This window comes from Carlito syrichta, unplaced genomic scaffold (assembly GCF_000164805.1).
Source record: "Carlito syrichta isolate Samal-C Ts95f unplaced genomic scaffold, Tarsius_syrichta-2.0.1 Scaffold237439, whole genome shotgun sequence".
Taxonomy (NCBI): domain Eukaryota; kingdom Metazoa; phylum Chordata; class Mammalia; order Primates; family Tarsiidae; genus Carlito; species Carlito syrichta.
Window position 1 is genome coordinate 124197 of NW_007181535.1, and position 21285 is coordinate 145481.

General features: G+C 39.2%; 1 protein-coding gene across 1 annotated transcript; it reads left to right on the forward strand.

The window, feature by feature from the left end:
- The first annotated feature begins 895 nt into the window (after positions 1–895).
- Positions 896–21047, forward strand: RSAD2 (radical S-adenosyl methionine domain containing 2). The gene is made up of 6 exons (XM_008051837.2): positions 896–1266; positions 8256–8417; positions 11856–12085; positions 14888–15037; positions 19057–19089; positions 20792–21047. Exons 1-6 carry the CDS (start codon positions 918–920, stop codon positions 20954–20956), a joined length of 1089 nt encoding a protein of 362 aa, XP_008050028.1. The 5' UTR covers positions 896–917; the 3' UTR covers positions 20957–21047.
- The last annotated feature ends 238 nt before the right edge of the window (positions 21048–21285 follow it).

Below are 21285 nucleotides of genomic sequence, written 5' to 3' on the forward strand. Positions count from 1 at the left end.
GTCTACATTTTTTTTTTTTTTTCAGTTGGAGTCTTACTCTGTCGCCCAGACTGGAGTGCAGGGTCCGCTCCCGGCCACCGCAACCTCGTCTGCTGGGCTCCGGCGATCCTTCCGCCTCAGCCTTCCAAGTAGCCGGAATTACAGGCATGCGCTACCACGCCCGGTTGATTTTTTGATTTATTGTAGAGATGAGGTCTCGCTGCCCAGGCGGGTCTCGAACCCGCAGGCTCAGGCAATCCACTCACCTCAGCCTCCCAAAGACGCGGGATGACAGGCTGAGCCACCGAGCCCGGCTAATGTCTACATTTTAACACTGCACACGCATAAATGAAGCTGAATAACTAAGGAATGAAGAATACATACATTTCATTAGGCCCCTATTCCTTTTTACTGCAACCCGAAAGAGGGCTCTGAGGCTAACAAGTCTACACTCCTCCTCCAAGGACAAAGTCTGTTTATTACTTGGATTTTATAACACACTTCACCTAAGGGCCCCTTATGTGAAAGATGATCAGTAGAAACTTACTTGGTATGTCAAGAATGAGTAATGTGACAAGTAAACAGGGTGCTGTGTTTATGTACCTATATTTCTACCAGATATAGAGATATTGATAGATGTTGGTATCTTTATCTGAAACTGCATCAAGTTAAGAAGACTGTTATTCTACAAGTGGACCACTGAGGCAAACGGTGAGGCTGAGAAAGCCAGCAGGCTGGCCCCGATTGGAGTCTTCAGTCTTGGCCCTGTTCCAAGTTTCATTTTCATAAGTAGAAAAATCGAAACTAACTCAGCTGAAAGTTAGGCAAAGAAGGTGTGTCTCTCCTTCCCGGTGACAGGTTGCTTGGAGACTGGTGATTTGCATCCTATATAAAGTGAGTCTCCCGGGTGCAGGGACACTTCTGGGCTTCTGGCCACCATGTGGATGCTCACGCCCATTGCTTTTGCTGGGAAGACGCTGAGCCTGTTCAGGCAGCCTCTGAGCTCTTTGTGGGGGCGTCTGGTGCCACTGTTCTGCTGGTTGAAGGCAGTATTCTGGTTGCGAGGAGCCACAAGGGCACAGCGGCAGCAGGTCAGGGGAGAGCCAGATGAAGCTGAGGAAGAAGAGGGAGAGGACATCTATGTGCCCACCACCCCCACCAGCGTCAACTACCACTTCACTCGCCAGTGCAACTATAAATGCGGCTTCTGTTTCCACACGGCCAAAACGTCCTTCGTGCTGCCCCTCGAGGAGGCTAAGAGGGGACTGAGTTTGCTAAAGAAAGCTGGTGAGTCCCTAGCCACAGGCAGAAACCAGGATTCTCAACCGCAGGAGAGGAGGGTAAGGGAAAAGTGGGGGGAGAGCCGGGCTCGGTGACTCAGCCTGTAATCCCGCGCCTTGGGAGGCTGAGGTGAGTGGATGGCCTGAGCCCGCGGGTTTGAGACCCACCTGGGCAACGTGGTGAGATCTCATCTCTACAATAAATAAAAAAATTAGCCAGGTGTGGTAGTGCGCGCCTGTAATTCCAGCTACCTGGAAGACTGAGGCGGACGGATCGCCGGAGCCCAGCAGGTCGAGGCTGCGGTGGCCGGGAGCGGCCACTGCACTCCAGACTGGGCGACCGAGTGAGATTCCAACTCAAAAAAAAAAAAAAAGTGGGGGAAGGACACACACAGGCTGGTGAGCTCATTCAGAGCCCTAAGTCACCGTTTCCCATTGCACAGTGAGTGTGTCCTATGAGAAAATGGTTTGGTAAATTTTAGCATGGGTGCTTAGGCTTTCTAAAGCACAGAGTTGTCCTAGAGTGGGGAGTTGATGGAGTAAGCCCATCCCTCCCGCCACTTGTGAGGAGAGGTCTATGCAAAGTGCAGGTCCCTGTTCTGCCTGGTGTTTGGACAGAGACCGTTTAGGAAGATTGTGCCTCTTTCTGGGTTTGTCTAAAGCACCAATGGATTTTAATTTTCCAGAAATAATTATTTTAAGTTGAAAACAAAAGCAATTATTTGACATAAGAACAGCAATATTTGAATCTTTTATTTTTTATGTTGAATTATGTGCTTTTAATATAAAACTTAAAAATTATTTTTAACAAATCTGTAAATGATTTTCTCTCAAGATGTGCTTATTAAATATCATCACATCAATAACTTGCAGGCATCTTAGAGAAAATTCAGCATGTAAAATTTGAACTAAACTTCCACTCCAGATATATTCTTTCTTGGGTCTTTGTCCTTCTGTCTTTCTTAGAGAATTTCCTCAGCTAGTAACTCCAGCAGCATAGTAAATTATTTTCCTCCTTACTTAACAGTATAACTGAAGCATAGTATATGTGCACAAAATTGCACACATCCTGGGTAAAGCTCCATGAATTTCACAAAGTGAGCACGCCAGTAAACAGCTGGAAGGTCCAGAGAGAAGGCAACATTATCATCCAGAAGTGCACGCTGCATTCCAACCACTACCCTGTCCCCCACGTGTAATCACCAACTGGTTTTTTAACATAGATATCAATTTTGCCTGATTCTGTACTTTATGTACATGAAATCATACAGTGTGCACTTTATTGGGTCTAACTTTGTTCTGCTATGTTCGCCTAGTTATCTACAGCTCATCTCTCAAGTAAAAGACCCCGACTTGCTAGTCTCAGTATGGTTTAGCTCAAATTCTCATTATTTCTCACCAAGATTATCATAATTTATCTCATTATCTTATTAAAATGTAGTTTTGATCATTTATCTCCCCACCTAACTATCTTACATGATTTATAAAAAAAAATCTTGTGAGCATCCTTTCAAAGCCTTTAGCAAGCTCATGGTTGCCTTTAGCATCCTCTACACTGATGCCTTTGGTCGCCTCTGTTGTAGACCCATCCTGAACACTCATCCTCCCCAAACACCTGACTGGGTCATATTGTTGTCTCTTCTTAGAAAGTTTGTCCCCAAGTCTCTGTTGGCAAACATTCAGGCTCCATAGAAGTGTCCTTGATCCTCTTCAGGCAGAGCTGGGGTGGCCATGAGTGTGCCACTGCATTCCAGTTTGGGAGACAGAGTGAGACTCCAACTAAAAAACAAACAAACAAACAAACAAAAGAAAACCAAAACAAACCCTCTGCCCTTCATTTACGATCTTGTGGTACTTGCTACAAATTGGTATTGCGGCACTTTTTAAATTGTTCCACTGAGCTTTGTTTTGTTAGTATTTTTGTTTTTATAATCTGGATTCACAAAAAGTTTGAGTTTCAAGATTGCATTTTACCTTTCTGTAGGTCTCTGGGTCTAGCAAAATATATAGAATACAATAGAGGCTTAATATACTTTTAAATAAAAGAATAAATGTATGCATGAATGAATGAATGAATAGAGGTCTGGTGGTGAAAAGAACGTGTAGTCTTCATTCAAAAAGCCAAAGTTTGAGTTCCTGGTCTAGATTTGTCAATACATTTTTCTGAATATCAGTTTCAGAATCTCTAAATTGTAGATCATAATGATAACTGATACATCTACCCAAAAAGTTGGTATACAGCTCAAATAAGTGAATATTCATGTTTTTTCACAAATAATAAACTAGTACAAATAATTGTAGTTAATACTTTTTTATGATGGCCTCTCAGTTTAAGTAAATAAAATCAAAGTTAATTAAAATACAGGACAGCAGAGGTTGTGTTTTCTATAAGAGAAACTTTTGGATAATGGAGGAAAATCTATTTGGTGGTGATTAAAAATGTAAACTTACATTCAAATTAAAATGTCAATGTACTTTATTATACATTATATTTAAAATTAAAAGGTATTATTCGGTATGAAGATGCTTCTAAAATATCTTTTAAGTAGAGAACACTGGACACAAGTAAATATAATGAGCATCAGTTTTCTATCTGGGCTGTAAAGTGATCACTGGTATACATGAATACCATTGTGAATCAATTGCCCCTTGTCTAAAACCTTAGCTATGCCTCCAAATCCTATTCCTTCAGTTTTTTCATTCTTTCATCCCTTATAAACAAGCTCCTCAAACTTGTACCCAGTTCTATGCTAACGTCCAGTACACTATCTTACTTTCTCCAGTGTGTCTTTTGCTACTTCAGTATACTTCTTAGCTGGCAGTTTTTTGGCAACTGTCACTCAAGCAGCCTTCCAGCATGATGCATTATAAATAGGGAAATGATATAATTTCGAGCTATTCAAGTGTAGACATGCATCTGCCAATGAAAGGGGGTGATAAAAATAACTAACAGGTGTTATTTGGTCTACCATAAACCAAAACTGTTCTGGGCAAACTAGGATATAGGGCAATTCTACTGTAAGATTCAAGGCTTTGGAGCCTGGGCTGGTATCCCCTTCTAGCCTTATGGTCTTATTTAACCTTTCTCGTCCCAATTCCTGCAACTGAAAACCAGATAATTCCTTTCTCCATGGATTATTTTAAGGATTAAGTGAGTGCCCTAACTTAGGTGAGATATGGTGAGGGTAGACGCAGATCAAGAGGCCAGAAAGAGCTTTACAGTTTTGTGATTTCCAGTTCCTTGGAGTAAGCACAGCATGCTACCCAGGGCCACACAGAAAGCCCCCAGGATGGCCGCAAGGTATGGGGTGGCGAGTGGGGGGACCATTTCAATGGATTCTAGAGTACAAGGGCTGTCTCTGGTTGTCTGATACCAGGTCCTGGGATGAATAGATTAGTGAACAGTGGCCCAGTTGTAAGAGTCCTATAGAAGAGATGGCTTGGAGTGGGGTGGGGTCAACTTAATTGTCTGCTCAAAAAGAGGATCTGACCAGCCTCTACCAGGGTTTCAAAACTAGTTCAAGACAGCATTTAAAAAAAAAAACAAACTATATTGCAGTGAGTTTAAACAAATTAAATCTCCAAGCATAGCATTTGGTACTTACCAGGTACAAAGTTTATTGAATGGATAGGTTAGTAAATGATATTCTCAGGGAAGGTTATGGTGTTTGTCTGGATGTCTCTGTATTTATTTCGCTGTTGTACCTTGGACCTCTTGCTATTCTAGCTGGTACTCCTAATTATTTTATTTTTTTGTGATTAAATTTGTATCTGATTCTTACAGGGTCTGAAGCTTGTTTCTTTGGTTTCACATTCTACTGTCTGCTTCCATTGCTGTGACCTGTCACGGTCTTTCCTTTCTTCTACATGTTTTTAACCAGCAGTTACTCATCTTCTAATCTGAGCACACCGTCTCTTTCTACTTTGGCACTGTAAAATGGGCATTTAAAATTTCATTTTGTGGAATAAGTTGCTCACTGATAAAGGTTCTTTCTGGAAATGACCCACTATGATATGGCCATAGCACAGAGCATTTAATAAAGATTCAGTGAACTGCATTGAACTGAATCGAACTAGAAATGGATAATACTAGAAATGGATAATTCACTGTATAGACATCTGAATTTCAAGTTATTTGGGGTCTTCTAGTTAAGTATGGCATATTTATCTTCATTTCCTCCCATCTCTCTTGCACTCCACTAAAATTACAGTAAGATCATAGAAAGCAGGGAATTAACCCACAAAGAAATCAACACATAGTTGATATGACCAATTTATGGCATAAAGACAGCTTAAACATGTGTCTGCAAGAGAATGCCTACAAGAAACTCACCAGATTGTTCCCTAGGACACAGGGCATTTCAGAAATTGACATCATTATCTCACACAGAAGACTGGTGTGAGGCAGGAATGAGGCAATGGGCTGGAAGCTGATCTACTGCTTTCAGACAAGGACCCTCCCCAATTCCAACAGGGGACAGATTTGTCTTCTGAAGAATCTGGCCACCACGGACTGTGCACTAAGAGATTCTAAGTACTGTGGGGAAGAGGAGAAAACACCAGATGAAAATTGAGGAATTAGGTCAGGTCTGCCCTGTAAGCAGGGAGACCCCTCCAAAAAAAACCCAGAATGTATTTATTAAAAATTGTGTATTTATTCTCACATATTTAAACTTCAGTCATTTTCAAAGTACTCTTCATTTAATGTAATACACCTATAAAGATGCTTTTTTCACTGCTCATTTTGAATGCATCAATCTTGATGTCTTTTAGTGTTTTTGCCATTTTTTTTTTGTTTCACCTCTTCCACATCAGCAAACATTTCCCTTTGAAGACTTTTTGTTTTAATCTGGAAAAAGAAAAAGAAGTTGCTCAGGGTGAAATCAAGTAAATGGGAGATAGGGCATCACAGTCACACTCTTTTTGATCAAAAATTGTTGAACATTCAGCACGGTTTGGCAGGTGCATTCTTAAATCACCCATCATGAAATGGGCAAACACACTGAAAGAATCTCAAAAAAAAAAACAAAAAAACAAAAAAAAACTCATTGAAGCTGAACACAGCCTCTCATAACAATGCTAGTTGGTACACTGATGTCAATGGTTTCCTAGAACACTTACCTAGCAAGCAAAGCCCATACTACAGGGAACCCATTCTCCAAAAGATAATTCCAGGTTTGGAGGAGTCTCCCCTCATTTAGCACACAGAGAGGAGGCAAATGTTCTTCTCTGGGAAAACAAAATAGCCCCAGAGTAAAGACCAAGGATACTGGACTTTAAGGATTATCCAATGAATAAACCAGCTTACCTCTCTGTCACTCTGTTGTAAAACCCTCTTTTTAACCAGCCCCTCTCTTCATAAAATAAATTCCATTCAGCTATTTTGTGCCATACTAAAATAGGAATGGAAAATAAAAACATCAAAAGAAAAGGCAGACACTAAAAAAAAAAAAAATCAGAAAGAATACAGGAAGAATAAAACTTCAAAAGAAATTATAATTAGTAAATGCAGGAAGATAAGACAAAGAATTGCATCTATAAAACAAGCATAGAATGCTAAAAAAAGGAATAGCTAGAATATGAAGAAGTCTGAAGAACTAAAAATGGGTTTTCTAAAATTAAAATGTTAATAGAAAGACTAAAGGGTAAAGTCTGAAAAAAATAAGACAAAAGGAACAGCATAAACAATAGGAAAGAAAATGTTAAAACAGTGATTAAATCCAGAAACTTCAAAATGCCAGTCATGGAATTTCCAGAAAGAGAGAAAAGTGAAAAGTTGAGAAGATGTGGGAATTATTTAAAAAAACAGTATAAGAAAACTTTCTGTAATAATAATTTTTTTTTTAAAACTGTGTTTTGAAATGAAGGCCTTCCAAGGGACCAATGAATAGAAATTCCTAAGGCATATCGTCTTGACATTTCAAAATATTAGAAAGTTTCTGGAGAGTGAAAAAAGCCATGCACTTACAAAAGATTATAAGTGAGAGTGTTATCAGATTTCTCAATAACAACATTAAAACCAAGAAGACAGCCAGACATGGTGGTTCACGCCCATAAGCCCAGCACTTTAGATGGCCGAGGTGGGAGGATCACTTGAGCCAAGAGTTCAAGACCAGCCTGGGCAACATTAGTGAGACCTCGTCACAACAAAAAGTAAAATTAGCTGGGTGGGGTGGTGCATGCTTGCATCCCAAGCTACTGATGAGGTTGAAGCAGAAGGATTACTTGAGCCCAGAAGTTTGAGGCTACAGTAAGCTATGATCCCACTACTGTGCTCCAGCCTGGGTGATAGAGTGAAACTTTGTCTCTGAAGAAAAACAAAAACAACCTGAAAAACAACAAAAATAATGCCCTTAAAATTCTGAGTGAAAAATAATTTCACCTAGAATACCATACCTGACCAAACTATTAACCACAAATGCATTTTGAGGCATACAAGTCTTCACTTTAATTCAATTCTTACATTTTTTTTTCCAGGAAGCTCATAAAGGAATTTTTCAAAATAAGGGAGTAGCCCAAGGGAGAGGAAGACACGGAATCCAAGACAATAGGTAGCAGAAGGAGAAGGAGAGGGAACCCCAGAGTGATGAGGAATGTGATTCCCAGGTTGGGAGCTGACCCACGAACAGTCACATCACACCCTGGGAGAAGTGACTTTCTGCTTTGCAAATCTCTGTGCTGCTTCATTGTACCGTTCGGCAGTTCTATTCATCTATGTCACTAATTCCCTACATCCAAGTGCATCTATTTTAAAATAGAAACATACAAACAAAAAAAATCTTCAAGTGATTTTTTTTTCCTGGCTAGACCCTGAATTAAGCACATTCTATTCCCATAGGGTGGGTTGAATGCTGGAAACTAGGATTAGGGGAGGGGAGGATAGTGAGAAAATGTTATTTTACTTTTTTTTTTTTACATTAAGAAAACATTACTTTTGCCATTAAAATAATGATGGGTATTTGTGAAGTGGGAAAATCCATGGTTTATCTCTCACAGGTATGGAGAAGATCAACTTTTCGGGCGGAGAGCCATTCATCCACGACCGGGGAGAATATCTGGGCAAGTTGGTGAAGTTCTGCAAAGTGGACCTCCAGCTGCCAAGCGTGAGCATTGTGAGCAACGGAAGCCTGATCCGGGAGAGGTGGTTCCAGAATTACGGTGAGTTCTGAGGGATGGCGTTGAAGCTGTCGCTACTATTATCATTGGTTTCTGTTATTTCCTTCCACCCTGGGACTTCAGCCAGACCTGCTGAGGCATTGGAAGGGAGGAAAAACACATCTTGCTTGTTCTAATCACTTTTCAAGCTGTGCACAGTGATGTAGCAGTTTTAGTTCTGTAGGTTGCTAAGTAAACATGCTTGGCAAGATAAATAGCAGAAAGCATTAGTGGTGCGACTATCCCGTACATTTCGGTTTAGCAAGTATAAGACCTATAGCTTTAGTTTAGACAACAGCGAGAAAAATTAACACATTTTGCACCTTTATAATCAAATGTCTCTTTTGGAACTGGACCCATGACTAATTAGATCAGAACCTCCTGATATGTGGATTGGTTGATGTGAGGGTCTCCCAGAGATTTTTAGCCAGGACTAAGAACCACTAAGAGCCTAAGAGTGCTGTGATTCCTCACAGTGAAGTTTTCTGTATAAGTAATGCCCTTAGAGTGGTACCTGGAACTTAGTAGAACTTGGGAAATGTTGGCTCGTATTACCATGTACTGTAGATTAGGAGACAGTTATAACCTAACTCTTATAGTACAATTCTTATTCTTGGTTTGTATGAGTTGTCTCAGATTTGAAGTCAGAGAGAAAACATATTTATAATCTGTTGAGGATTTTGCTGAGATATCGCTGATGAAATACCCCATCTAACTCAGTGCAGACATGGACATGTGGGGGAAGGGAGGTTGTGTATGTGGGTTGAACAGTCCATCTGATAAAGGTTAAACAGATGAGAAGATTCAAAGAGTCAGGTGAAGGTGAATCTGATAGACTACAAGGCAATGTGTTAAAACCAAAACCTTAGTGATGGCAGTCACTCAGTGAAACAAAAGGTCATAGGTTCAAAGTGAGTTTGGAAACCAGACCAACTAGTCTCCATCACATGGTTTCCTCAACCCCTTTTCTTGCCCTTTCAGACAGGCAAGAAAAGGGGTTGAGGAAACCATGTGATGGAGACTAGTTGGTACAGTTTTTGAAGTGTGCTTCCCGCAGTGCTCTCCTGCTAGGATGGTGTCTGTGTGGTATGCACAGCAGAGGCAGGAGGATCCCTGCACTTCAGGGTCAAAAACTCACGTGCTAACATGGGAAAGATGGTGTAAATTAGCAAATTTGGAAGCATATAAGAAAACCGATCAGCAGCAGGGAGGCAACAGGAAAGTGTGAAGACTATGGAGAATGAGAAACATCGTGCCCTATTCATAGTAGATGGTGGGCCAGCTAACTATGTGCTTTATTGATTTTTGTGAGATGTGGGAATTTTCCAGAACTTCAAATTATTACAGATACATTACAGATCTACATTCTATAATATGTTAAATCTCCCCATTACAAATATTTTCAATATGAAATAGTTTTAGATGTTGTAAGAAACAAGCATATGAATATGTATGCCTTTCTGGCCTATAAGTCTCTAATTTTACCTGTGGTTTAACAGGCCAGGGATGGATTTTTGTGCTTGACTGAAAAAAGCTGTTTCAGAGCCCCCAAATGCGTGGTAATTTGCTAGAAGAACTTCCATCACTCAGCAGTCGTTATACTCAGGGCTAGAGTTTATTAGAGCAAAGGTTACAGAGCAAAGACAGCAAGGTGAATATATGCATCACCAGAGTCCAGAGAGGTCCAACACAGACTTCTGAGTCCTTTTCTATCCCGAGACACACAGGTTGTACTTTCTCTCTAGCAGTGAACTCCAGGGGCCTATTTGGAATGCCTTGGCTCAGGAAGGATCATTTGAGTCTTAGGGTGTGAAGCCTTCATGCAGGGCTGGTCATTTAGGCACATGTTATGCAACCAGACATAAGAACTGAAACTCAGGACCCCCACAATGCAACCAAGGACTTTATGAATCTCGCTAAACAATCCTGACAATTCTTGACAAGTTGATTCAAACTGTCCAGACTTACACACATCACTAATTAGCAATATGTAGACTATTTTAGCAACCACATATTCAGGGATTAGCCAAGATTTCATCACAGCTCCAGGCTCTCCTGGAAAGATGCAGGGACTGAGCAAAGAGATCTGCTCCATTAAATCTTTCTTCATAAGAACTTTGACAAGAAAAACCGAGACCAGGAGGAAGGTTATAGACAAACGGCAAAAGTGGGAGAGGAGGTAGAATATAGTAATTGGCTCAAAGATTCTCAGTTGACTTGGAAATCAACTTGACCAAGGCTTTAATATAACTGATAGGTCTCTATATTTTTGGCTTTGAATTTTGTTTCTAGTTTGCTTACAGATCATGTGTTTAGTTATCTGCCTTTTCCCAATGTGATATACCATTAGAAATTTATTTAAGATTAATTTTTAGAATAGTTTGAGTTATTTTAAATAATGAACACTTGCCTTATTCTAATTTCAGTTTGTGTTAGATGCTTTGGGGGCATATGTTACTTATGGCTAAAATAAAATTAGCCCCAAAATAGGAGTTAAAATTACTCTTTTTGTAGTCTTAGAGAGTTTTTGCAACTACTGACTTCTATAAATTGAAAATAGTTTTATGGATAAGGAGTCAACTCTAAAAAGTCACAAAACTAGGAAGACTTCATCGACTGCAAGGAGTAACTCAGCCATAGAGTATGCCTTTTCTTACAAGATAAGTAGATAGTACGAAGCAGGAAAAAAAACAAACAAAAAAAGAACGAAGGAGCAAGGTAGAGCAGGAACTGATGTTACAGAGACCAATGGACAAAACCAAAATACAGATACTTTTGAACACTTTCTGTGCTCCAGAAAGGACCCACTATCAAGCTCCTCAGGGTTCACATTGCAGAGAAGTATTTATATCACCTCCTACACCAGACTTCCCTTTATCTCAGTTTTCTTGGCATCTAATTCAGTTATACCTGACATAGTATAGGGTCTCTGTAAATATTTAGGTGATTAATATACAGGAGATGTCAAGAAGTCAATGAACTTGGCAGAAATATTAGAAACCTTCTACAGAGCAATTTTATCTGTGTGATGGGAAAAAATAGAAGTAAACCTATAATTCTGTAATTGTTCATAGATAAGTTTAGAGGCCTCCAAAATATAACTACCTGCTTCAGAAATTATATAACTTTTATACAGGAATGAGTGAAAAAAATCTCATTTAAATATGTTAGTAAAGTGCTCATATGCATACATGTGCAGAGTTTTAGAACAATCACCTGTATGTATTTTCATAATTTTATTACACATATATGTTTCTACAAGTTTATTTTACATAGAAACAAAGTGTAATTAATATTTCAGTGAGATTTGTGAGTATGAGGAAAAGTGTCTTTTAAAATTTTAAAATATAGATGCAAACAAAACATGTTTTAGAAGAGATATTAATAGCCTGAAGGGCTTGGTCCTTGGATACAAAGTTAAAGATGATCATTTTTTCTCAGGTGAATATTTGGACATTCTTGCCATCTCCTGTGACAGCTTTGAAGAGCAAGTCAATGTCCTTATTGGCCGTGGTCAAGGAAACAAGAATCATGTGGAAAAACTTCAAAAACTGAGGACATGGTGTAGAGATTATAGAGTTGCTTTCAAGATAAATTCTGTCATTAATCGATTCAATGTGGGAGAGGACATGAACGAACAGATTAAGGCGCTAAACCCTGTCCGCTGGAAAGTAAGTACACAAGGTCACCTTTGTTGATTTCCTACAAGGAAAAATTTCAGAGAGACTTTTTTTTCAATAATGCCAGAAACAATACTGATACAAAGAACTCTTGACCTATGAAGCCAGCCTAAAAGTCAGGTCCTTCGTCTTTTAACTCTGTTAAATTTGCAACTAAACTTTTTTCTCTTTTTTTTTTTCTTTTTTTTTGCCACAATCTCCCTTTCTGGAAACTGAACCTGATTCCCTTGGCTAAAAGTCAAGGAATACGCTAAGCACTTGGAAATGTTTTTAAGAATATGTTCACATAAAGCCTAAATTTATTCTTAATGCTTTTGGCTTATTTATGGATGGATATATGTTCTTCATAATTCTGATGCATTGTGTTATTAGAAGACATTAGGGATAAAGTTATCCCCAAGTTGTAGCGAAATAGTACCTTTATTCCCAAATTCATGCTTTGGGCCTGGCATCACTGCCAGCTGCTAAAAGTCTAAGGTTCACATACATGCCAGCCAACTCATTATATACAGCAACCACAATGTGCAGACACTCGTAAATTACTGTGAATTCAAGTTTTAAAAGACGTTAATTTTCCTCCTAAGCTGGGCTCGGTGGCTCAGCCTATAATGCCGCGCTTTGGGAGGCTGAGGTGAGTGGATTGCCTGAGCCCGCGGGTTCGAGACCCGCCTGGGCAACTTGGTGAGACCTCATCTCTACAATAAATCAAAAATTAGCCAGGCATGGTAGCACGTGCCTGTAGTTCCAGCTACTGGGAAGGCTGAGGTGGAAGGATGACCAGAGTCCAGCAGGTAGAGGCTGCAGTGGCCGGGAGCATGCCACTGCACTCCAGTCTGGGCGACAGAGTGAGACTCCAACTCTCCTCTTCTCTCTTTTCTCTCTCTTCTACTTTTTTTTTCAGATTTATTTGTAATTTTTTCTCACAGCTTTAGTTTTCTCCAATTCATGGCTCTTCTTTTGACCCCTACCCTGGCTTCCACTTGCCTGACTCACTCCAGGTTGGCTGTTTTAAGATCCTGACTTTTTTGGTGGAAGGAGGTTGGCTGCTGCCTGTTTGGAAAACCATTTTCTCACCAGATCCTTGTGTCTGCAGGCTGCTAATTGACGTAAATTGATGCCCCAGATCAGGTGCTGGTCCTCATTCATGTGGCTCAGCACCTGGTTTCCTGAGGCTGCCTCTTCCACTATGAGGCTGCAGGTCTGCAAGTGCCACCAGTAACATGCCCTCACATGCCCGGGACAACATTACTGACTATGCATGGGACTGACTCCTCAGGCGTATTGGTCAATGGGAAGTTTTGTTGCTACCTGTGGACTTGCTCTAGCAGCATCAGAGGGGAATTCTCCCACTCCTCCCCATCAGTCCCACCCTGCTGCCACTCTCTTTTCAATTCCTTTGGCCTGGTTTTCTCCTACAGAGGCCCTTCCATTCTAGCTGGTTGATTCTGAAATCAAAGTCCCTGGGAGAAAATGCCTGTGATGTGTGTCTTCACCCCTCTGATGGCCAAGTCCACTCACAATTCAAGCATTCCTGGAAGGCACACCCTCCCTGCCAGGACTCTCCTTGCCCTGAGCCTAGACAGGTCTTGGGGACTGTGGTCACAGGGATGAGTGACAGCCCTTCCCTGGATGCTCACAGTATGTTGAGAAAGACGCCATGAAAGCAAATAGCAAGAAGAAGGGGAGAAACAAAAAGCAAAGAAGGCAAAGTTCAAGGCATTTCACAATTCATTCTCATCTGACTATAGCAGTATATGAGTAGTTCAAAAGATGGCATTGATGAAATTCTATGTAAAATAACCTTTCCATAAAAACTCTTTGACTTGGACTCTGTTCTGGATCTGTTTGGGATTAGTGTTACTCTTTGTCACCTTGGGCATGTTATTTATTTTTATTTTTTGGAGTTGGAATCTCACTCTGTCACACAGGCTAGAGTGCAGTGGCACGCTCACAGCCACCGCTGCCTCCACTTGCTGGGCTTAGGTGATCCTTCCGCCTCAGCCTTCCAAGTAGCCGGAACTACAGGCTCACGCTACCATGCCTGGCTAATTTTTTGATTTATTATAGAGACAAGGTCTCACCAAGTTGTCCAGGCTGGTCTCAAACTCCCGGGCTCAGGCAATCCTCTTGCCTCAGTCTCCCAAAGTACTGGAATTACAGGCTGAGCCTCCATGCCCAGCCGGGCAAGTCATTTAGTTGCCTGCCTTCCCAGGACTGAGATCTTTTAAAATGATGGTAAATACTTGTGGAATAATAAATTATACACACTCACACACAGAGAGACGCATTGTTTACTTTAAAAAGTGCTGAAAAACCATATTAACAGTTTTGGAAAATTGTTCCTATATATTACGTGAAGAATAAGCATATTCTAGAGTCCTTAATAGGGATATATTAAACATCAGCAGAAACAATAACTTTTTTAAAATATGTTTTTCTTGGTCTTGGGATTATAAATAATTACTCCTTTTTTATGCTCTTTGATAGTCCATATTTCCTTTAGTAAACAGTCATTATTTTGTAGTCTAAAAATATAAGATTATAAAACTAGATCAAATATAATGTAGACTAGTTTTTGAAAATCTATACTTTAAAAATGTTTGTGTTTCTAACACCATATTCCTAAATTTCAGGACTAGCTTTCATTTCCCCAAAATAATGTCTTTGTAGAATTTTCCTTAGTTTTACAGTCTTCTTTGCTTAGAAGAAATGAAGTTGGATCAGGGGAAGTTGGGTTTGGGGAAAAAAATGATGAAAGACTCTCTACAAAACAAAACTACCCTTGTCTTTCAGGTGTTCCAATGCCTCTTAATTGAGGGTGAAAATTCTGGAAAAGATGCTCTAAGAGAAGCTGAAAGATTTATAATTAGTGATGAAGAATTCGAAGAATTCTTAGAGCGTCACAAAGACGTGTCCTGTTTGGTGCCTGAATCTAACCAAAAGGTAGCAAAAAGCAAAAGTTGTTTTGTTTACCATCATATATTCAAATTGATTCCAAAAGTGAAATCTGTTGCCCAGGGGCTCTATGCATTGTTATTTTAGAGGGTTCAGCATTGAGAAACAGGAGGATTGCTGTCTGAGGGCAGACAGGGCTGAGGTCCACCATCGGTTCTATTACCTCCCAGCTGTGGAGTTTTAAAGAGTTTCAGTTTCTTTATCCACAATGTGTAGCATGGTACCTTGTAGATTATACGTTTGCATGTAGATTTATATATACAATATTTATATATATGTATATATATATTCGAAATATATGATTCAAGTATGTATAATCTCTCGATATGTCATATATGTATGACAGTCTATAAACATAAAAAAACTAATCAGACCGGGCATGGTGGTTCAAGCCTGTAATCCCAGCACTTTGGGAGGACGAGGTGAGGAGATTGCCTGGGCCAATGGGTTAGAGAACAGCCTGGGCAACTTGGAGAGACCACATCTTACAATAAATCAAAAAATTAGCTGGGCAAGGTAGCATGCGCCTCTAGTTCCAGCTAACTTGGAAGGCTAAAGCAGAAGGATCGCCTGAGCCCAGAGGTCAACGCTGGGGTGGCCGTGAGCGTGCTACTGCACTCCAGCCTGGGTGATGGAGTGAGACTCGAAAGAAAGAAAGAAAGAAAGAAAGAAAGAAAGAAAGAAAGAAAGAAAGAAAGAAAGAAAGAAAGAAAGAAAGAAGGAAGGAAGGAAGGAAGGAAGGAAGGAAGGAAGGAAGGAAGGAAGGAAGGAAGGAAGGAAGGAAGGAAAGAAAGAAAGAAGGAAAGAAAGAAAGAAGGAAAGAAAGAAAGAAAGAAAGAAAGAAAGAAAGAAAGAAAGAAAGAAGGAAAGAAAGAAAGAAGGAAAGAAAGAAAGAAGGAAAGAAAGAAAGAAGGAAAGAAAGAAGGAAAGAAAGAAGGAAAGAAAGAAAGAAGGAAATGAATGCTACTATATTGCTATCAACATCATTACATTATTTATTTGAATAATCTCTATGGGTAATTTTGTATGTTGGATAGATTGTAGAAGAAACATTTCACCGATTTTTTTAGTTTTCAGAGATAATTACAATTAGATACATCCTAAAAATTTCATACATAGGTTAAAAATGGTTGGCCAGTGTGTGTCTATACCATGGAATATCTTGGTATTACAAGAGGCAGAATAATGAATCAATGTGTTCTTAGAAGGCAAAGAAAAAAAAAATCTGTGCTCTCTCTACCATAGTAGAGGAAGCTCTTTATTAACAAAAGTTGTGAATTTTGTTTCATTTTGTTTCGTGTCGAGGATCTCACTCTGTCACCCAGGCTGGAGTGCAGGGGCACAATCACAGTTAACCACAGTCTCAATCTCCTGGACTCAAAAAATTCTCCCTCCTTAGCTTGTCAAGTAGCTGGCCCTATAGGCACTTGCTACCATGCTCTGCTAAATTTTTAATTTTTTTTTTTTAGAGATGAGGTCTTGCTATGCTGCCCAGGCTGGTCTCGGACTCCTGGGTTCAAGCAGTCCGCCTTGGCCTCCAAAGTGCCGGTGTGAGCCACCATGCCCTGCCAAAAAATTTCTTTTTTAATGTTGAGTGATATCCTTGAATCCATAAAACATAAAAATATATGCCACACACTTCATAAAAAATAAAAGTAGAATATGTTAACATGCTATACTGAATTATATAAAATAACATTATATATAAAAAGTTCTGTAAATCAATAAAAATCGGTTAACACTATAACAGCAAAACAGGCAATGGGAATATATAACCACTGTATGGAAGAAAAACAAATAGTGAATAAACACTTTAAGAGTGTTTGCTGCTATCAATATTTTAAAAAGTAGAAATTAAAATATGAAGCATGAAGATACAGTAACAGAGACAAGCTCATACTGACAGCAAGAGGACAAACCACTGCAACTTTTCTAAAAACAAATTGGTAACTTATAATACCAATCTTTAAAATGTTCTTATATTTCAAGTCAGAAATTTCACCTTAAGGCATAGAAATTTTCACAGATGTAGAGAAATATTTGTGTAAAAGCATATTACTGCAGCGTTAAGAATAATATCAAAAAATTAAAACTAGCCCAAGTTTCAACATATACAGAACAGGCAAATCAGTATGTTTATAGAACGAAATGTTGCACTGGTTAACCAACATATTTAAAAGACTTCTGAGTGACAAGGATAAATTCTCATTGCATAATATTTGGTTCAGATGACATTAGGTACAGGTGAGAAATAGTTTGTAAAATTACATTGAGGTTTAATCCTGATATGCAAAACAAAATTGCATCTATACATACTTCTTGCCATTGTTATCCTGGAGCATTAAAATAATCAGTAGTTTTATTTATCTTTTCCTTTTGGACTTTAACATTTTGTAAAAGAAGCATTAGTTTTATTATTTTAGAAAGTATTTTTAAAACAGCTTCTCCCATCTGCCACCCTAAAATATCCTCATACAGAAAAACCTCTCCCCATATGCTTATACAATGTTAGGAATTCCAAGAACAGAAATTCATTCCTTATGCTTTAGAATTCTGAGAATCTAGATAAACGACTAAGTTTAAAAGGTCATGTTGAAGTGAGCATGAATAAGAAAATCCCAGAATGGGGTACAAGGTACCCTTAAAAAGAAGGGAGAGGAAGTATAATCCTCTCTTATCTATGCACTATTTTATTGGATTTTTTCACTGTCTTCATTATGTAGTTAATATGAGAGCAACGAAATTATAGTAGTTACAATAAAAGTTACTTCAGTATTGTTGAGTCTCTTCTTTGTACGAGGGACTTTTAACTCTTTTGCTCACCTCAAAGTTTACAAATGCTTCATGGATCAGCTTGTCTACACTACTAGGAGGCTATTAGGCATTCATTGATCTGACTTGTATCAGAGGTGAAGCCAGGATTTTGATAAACCTAAAGTCCATGAATCTTCCAGCCGGTTTGTTTCAAACATCAACGAATCACTTCATCTTGTGAAAGGGCTGACTGATTCAGCACGTCTGAGGCAGGCCCACGGCTCTGACTCTGCACTTTGAACTGGCTTTCAGATGCTACTGATGCTTCCAGTCTCCCCACCCCTCAGACTTCCAATAACTGGTCTGCTTCTGGCCCTGCACGGTTTTATTATTTCTAAAATAATAAAACCATGGCCTGGGAGACAGATATGGCCTGCCACCTGTTCTAGCACAGGATGCAAGCTAAGCATTGATAGGAGAGAGCATCAAAACAGGAATAACATTTGTGACCAGTGAACATTATGGAAACGTCAATTTTCTGGGCCCACAAATAAAGTTTCAGTGGTACTCCGCCAAACCCATTTTCTTACGTACTGTCTGTGGTGGCTTTTGAGCTATGATGCAGAGTTAATTAGTTGTGACAGAGACAGTATTGCTATCTGGCTCTTTGCAGAAAAAGTCTGCTGACCCCTATCTACAAGGGCTGGTATAGACGATATCTCTACTCATAGGAAGTATAGGTACACCTTCTATATCCCTGTGAAAGGCATGACTATTTATAAATCATGTTAGATTCATATTAAAATCCTCAGGTAAAGTCATCCTTCAGCTCCCAACAAATAGCAATCACGACAGTTCTGCTTTACACGTGATTAAGGAGGAAATTCAATGAATGGTGGATACAGTCACAAGGAATATGGAGCAATAAAGAAAAGGGCTCCCCCAAAGCACGAGGGGATGGAAAATTGTCTGGGATTTTACTCTCAGAGAAGTTTGCAGGGTGAAGGTTCTGGTGTTTGACGCCTTCAGCAAAGGGCAAAGAATCCAGGTCTGCTGGAATCTGTTGGAAACAAAGCACACAAACAGATCCTTACCTTGTAAAGGTCATGCTGAAAGGCAACTCAAGCAAAATCGGAAATGTTGGATCCCGAATAATAAATCATGAACACAGAGACATTGTAAGATGGACAGTTGAGCTCACATACTGAAAAAGACACTTAAAACTAAATTCATATGTCATTTCTTCTTTGCAGATGAAAGACTCCTACCTTATCCTGGATGAATACGTGAGTATTTCTCATGAGTTATAAAATTATCTCTTAAAATCAGTTAAGCAGCAATACTAAAGTTGAGTTACATGAATATACCTATTTAGAACATATTTCTCCTTCTTAGCTAGTATGTCGTGGTTTTATTGTCAGTAATTATTACTTATATGATGGAACCCTCACTTCATGCAATCAAATGTGGAGCTAAATGCTTCGATGAGCTTGAGCTTGAATCCAGGTGCCTGCATTTATTTTCATTAACCTCCATACAATGTTGTCTTTCATATAGCTATGCATTCATGGATGTCACACTGAATCCACTCTCATAGCAGAGTCAGCTGTTATGCAGCCTGAGACTGGAAGTTTTCCTGAGATGGGCACCCAGATTACTTTGGAGGAAAGTCACATCACATTTCACATTACCTTGGACAACCTAGACACAGCCAGCTTTGTCCTCTGACTGATAAACCCTGGCTTTGTTGAGGAGAGACTTACAATTCCTTTCCAGACACCACGGATATTTTCTTAGCCTCTCTGTCTTCCAAAGGAAAAGGAAAATCCACCCTCCTCAAAACTGGAAAACAAATTGCTTTTCCTTTTCCTCTTTTTTTCCCCTAGATTTATAACTTTTGGCACTATTCCTAGCATAAGACAAAAAATTCCAAAGACTTTTTTTTTTAAAGAAATGAACTACAACAATCACCTTGAGTTGAGTTCAATACTTAAATAGAATTTGATTTTTTGCAAAATGCTTGCTGTCACTTTTGGTATTTTGTTATTTTTAAGTTCATCAATGCTGATTTATAGCCATTTCCTTTGTTATCAATATGAGCTTTCTTTATGGAACATAAGGGGATAGATGATAACAAAAATGTTCAGTTTATGGGCCCAAAGTTAAAGGGAAAATTTAAACAATTTATTTTAGGAATGCAAATTATCATGGTTGACTTGGGGATTTTGACCGGCAATTCTCAACAAACTATCTGGTCTCTACATCATCGGAACAAACATAGTTGAACCAAAATTTGCTTTTGCCAATGTAATAACATTTTGCTTCAACAAGTGTTACTTCATTTTCTACAAAATGCTCAGTGTAGGGCATAAGAAATGTGAAGACCTCATTTCTGCATACAAGGTGGAATACAGTAGGGTAAAACAAATAAAAACAGATGGAATAAGATATAAATAAAGACACTCAGCAGGGCATATAAGACTCTTTTTGATCTGGTACCTGCCTCAGGAGCTCCCTTCTTATCACTCTCTCTCTCCTCTTCTACAGGGAAGCCTTTATTAATATTTCTACTTGTACATTCATGCACACAGTTTTCATTTAGAAATACCCTCTACCTGCAGTCTCCCAAATACACCATACTGTTGTATGCTTCTGTGCTTTTATGATCCCGTTCCCTCCAATTTAAAATTTCAAAACATAATTCAGACATCAACATTTGGGGGAAGCTTGTCTTCATTACCTCTCATTCCCCAGTGGAGGAACACGTGACTCATGTAGGTATATATCCTCTGTTTACTATGCACTTAGTTGACTAGATCGTGATTTGGTTGAGTAGAAAGATGGACTCCAAGGAATGTAGCATCGGTCACAGATTTCAAAGAACATTGGTATGATTGGAATATCAAGTTATTTTAAATTAAAACTCTAAGTTGAGTTTTACAGGATAAATGAAGGGAAATGTGCTAACTTCAATTTTGAATTTTCCAGATGCGCTTTCTCAACTGTAGAAATGGGCGGAAGGATCCTTCCAAGTCTATCCTGGATGTTGGAGTGGAAGAAGCTATAAAATTCAGTGGATTCGATGAAAAGATGTTTCTGAAGCGAGGAGGAAAATATGAATGGAGCAAGGCCGATCTGAAGCTGGATTGGTAAACAGGAAGCGGAACAAGATCTTGGCCCACTAGCAGGAAAACTCCAAGTGCAGCTGTCAATGTCTGCAATACTGTCCTGTTGTTATTTCACAATGGCTAAAAGTCAGATTTTCTGCTGCCCATGAAATTTGATTGTTTGTGGTCACTGAACACATAAATAACGTAGATAACTAAAATTCAAAGATAATGCAAAACCATTACTTGTACTTAACTGGTTTATTACCTTGTTATTGAAAAAGTACTTCCATTTTGAAGTTTGATTTAGTTAAACATGGAGTACAGAGAAACAACGACCAACAAATTACTTAGATAAACCACCTATATACAGGA

Excerpts from the sequence above, each read along its gene's own strand:
- RSAD2 (XM_008051837.2), top strand. The coding sequence starts at position 918 with ATGTGGATGCTCACGCCCATTGCTTTTGCTGGGAAGACGCTGAGCCTG. Across the intron at positions 1,267-8,255 it reads GAGTTTGCTAAAGAAAGCTG|GTATGGAGAAGATCAACTTT; the intron begins GTGAGTCCCTAG and ends TATCTCTCACAG. Across the intron at positions 19,090-20,791 it reads ACCTTATCCTGGATGAATAC|ATGCGCTTTCTCAACTGTAG; the intron begins GTGAGTATTTCT and ends TGAATTTTCCAG.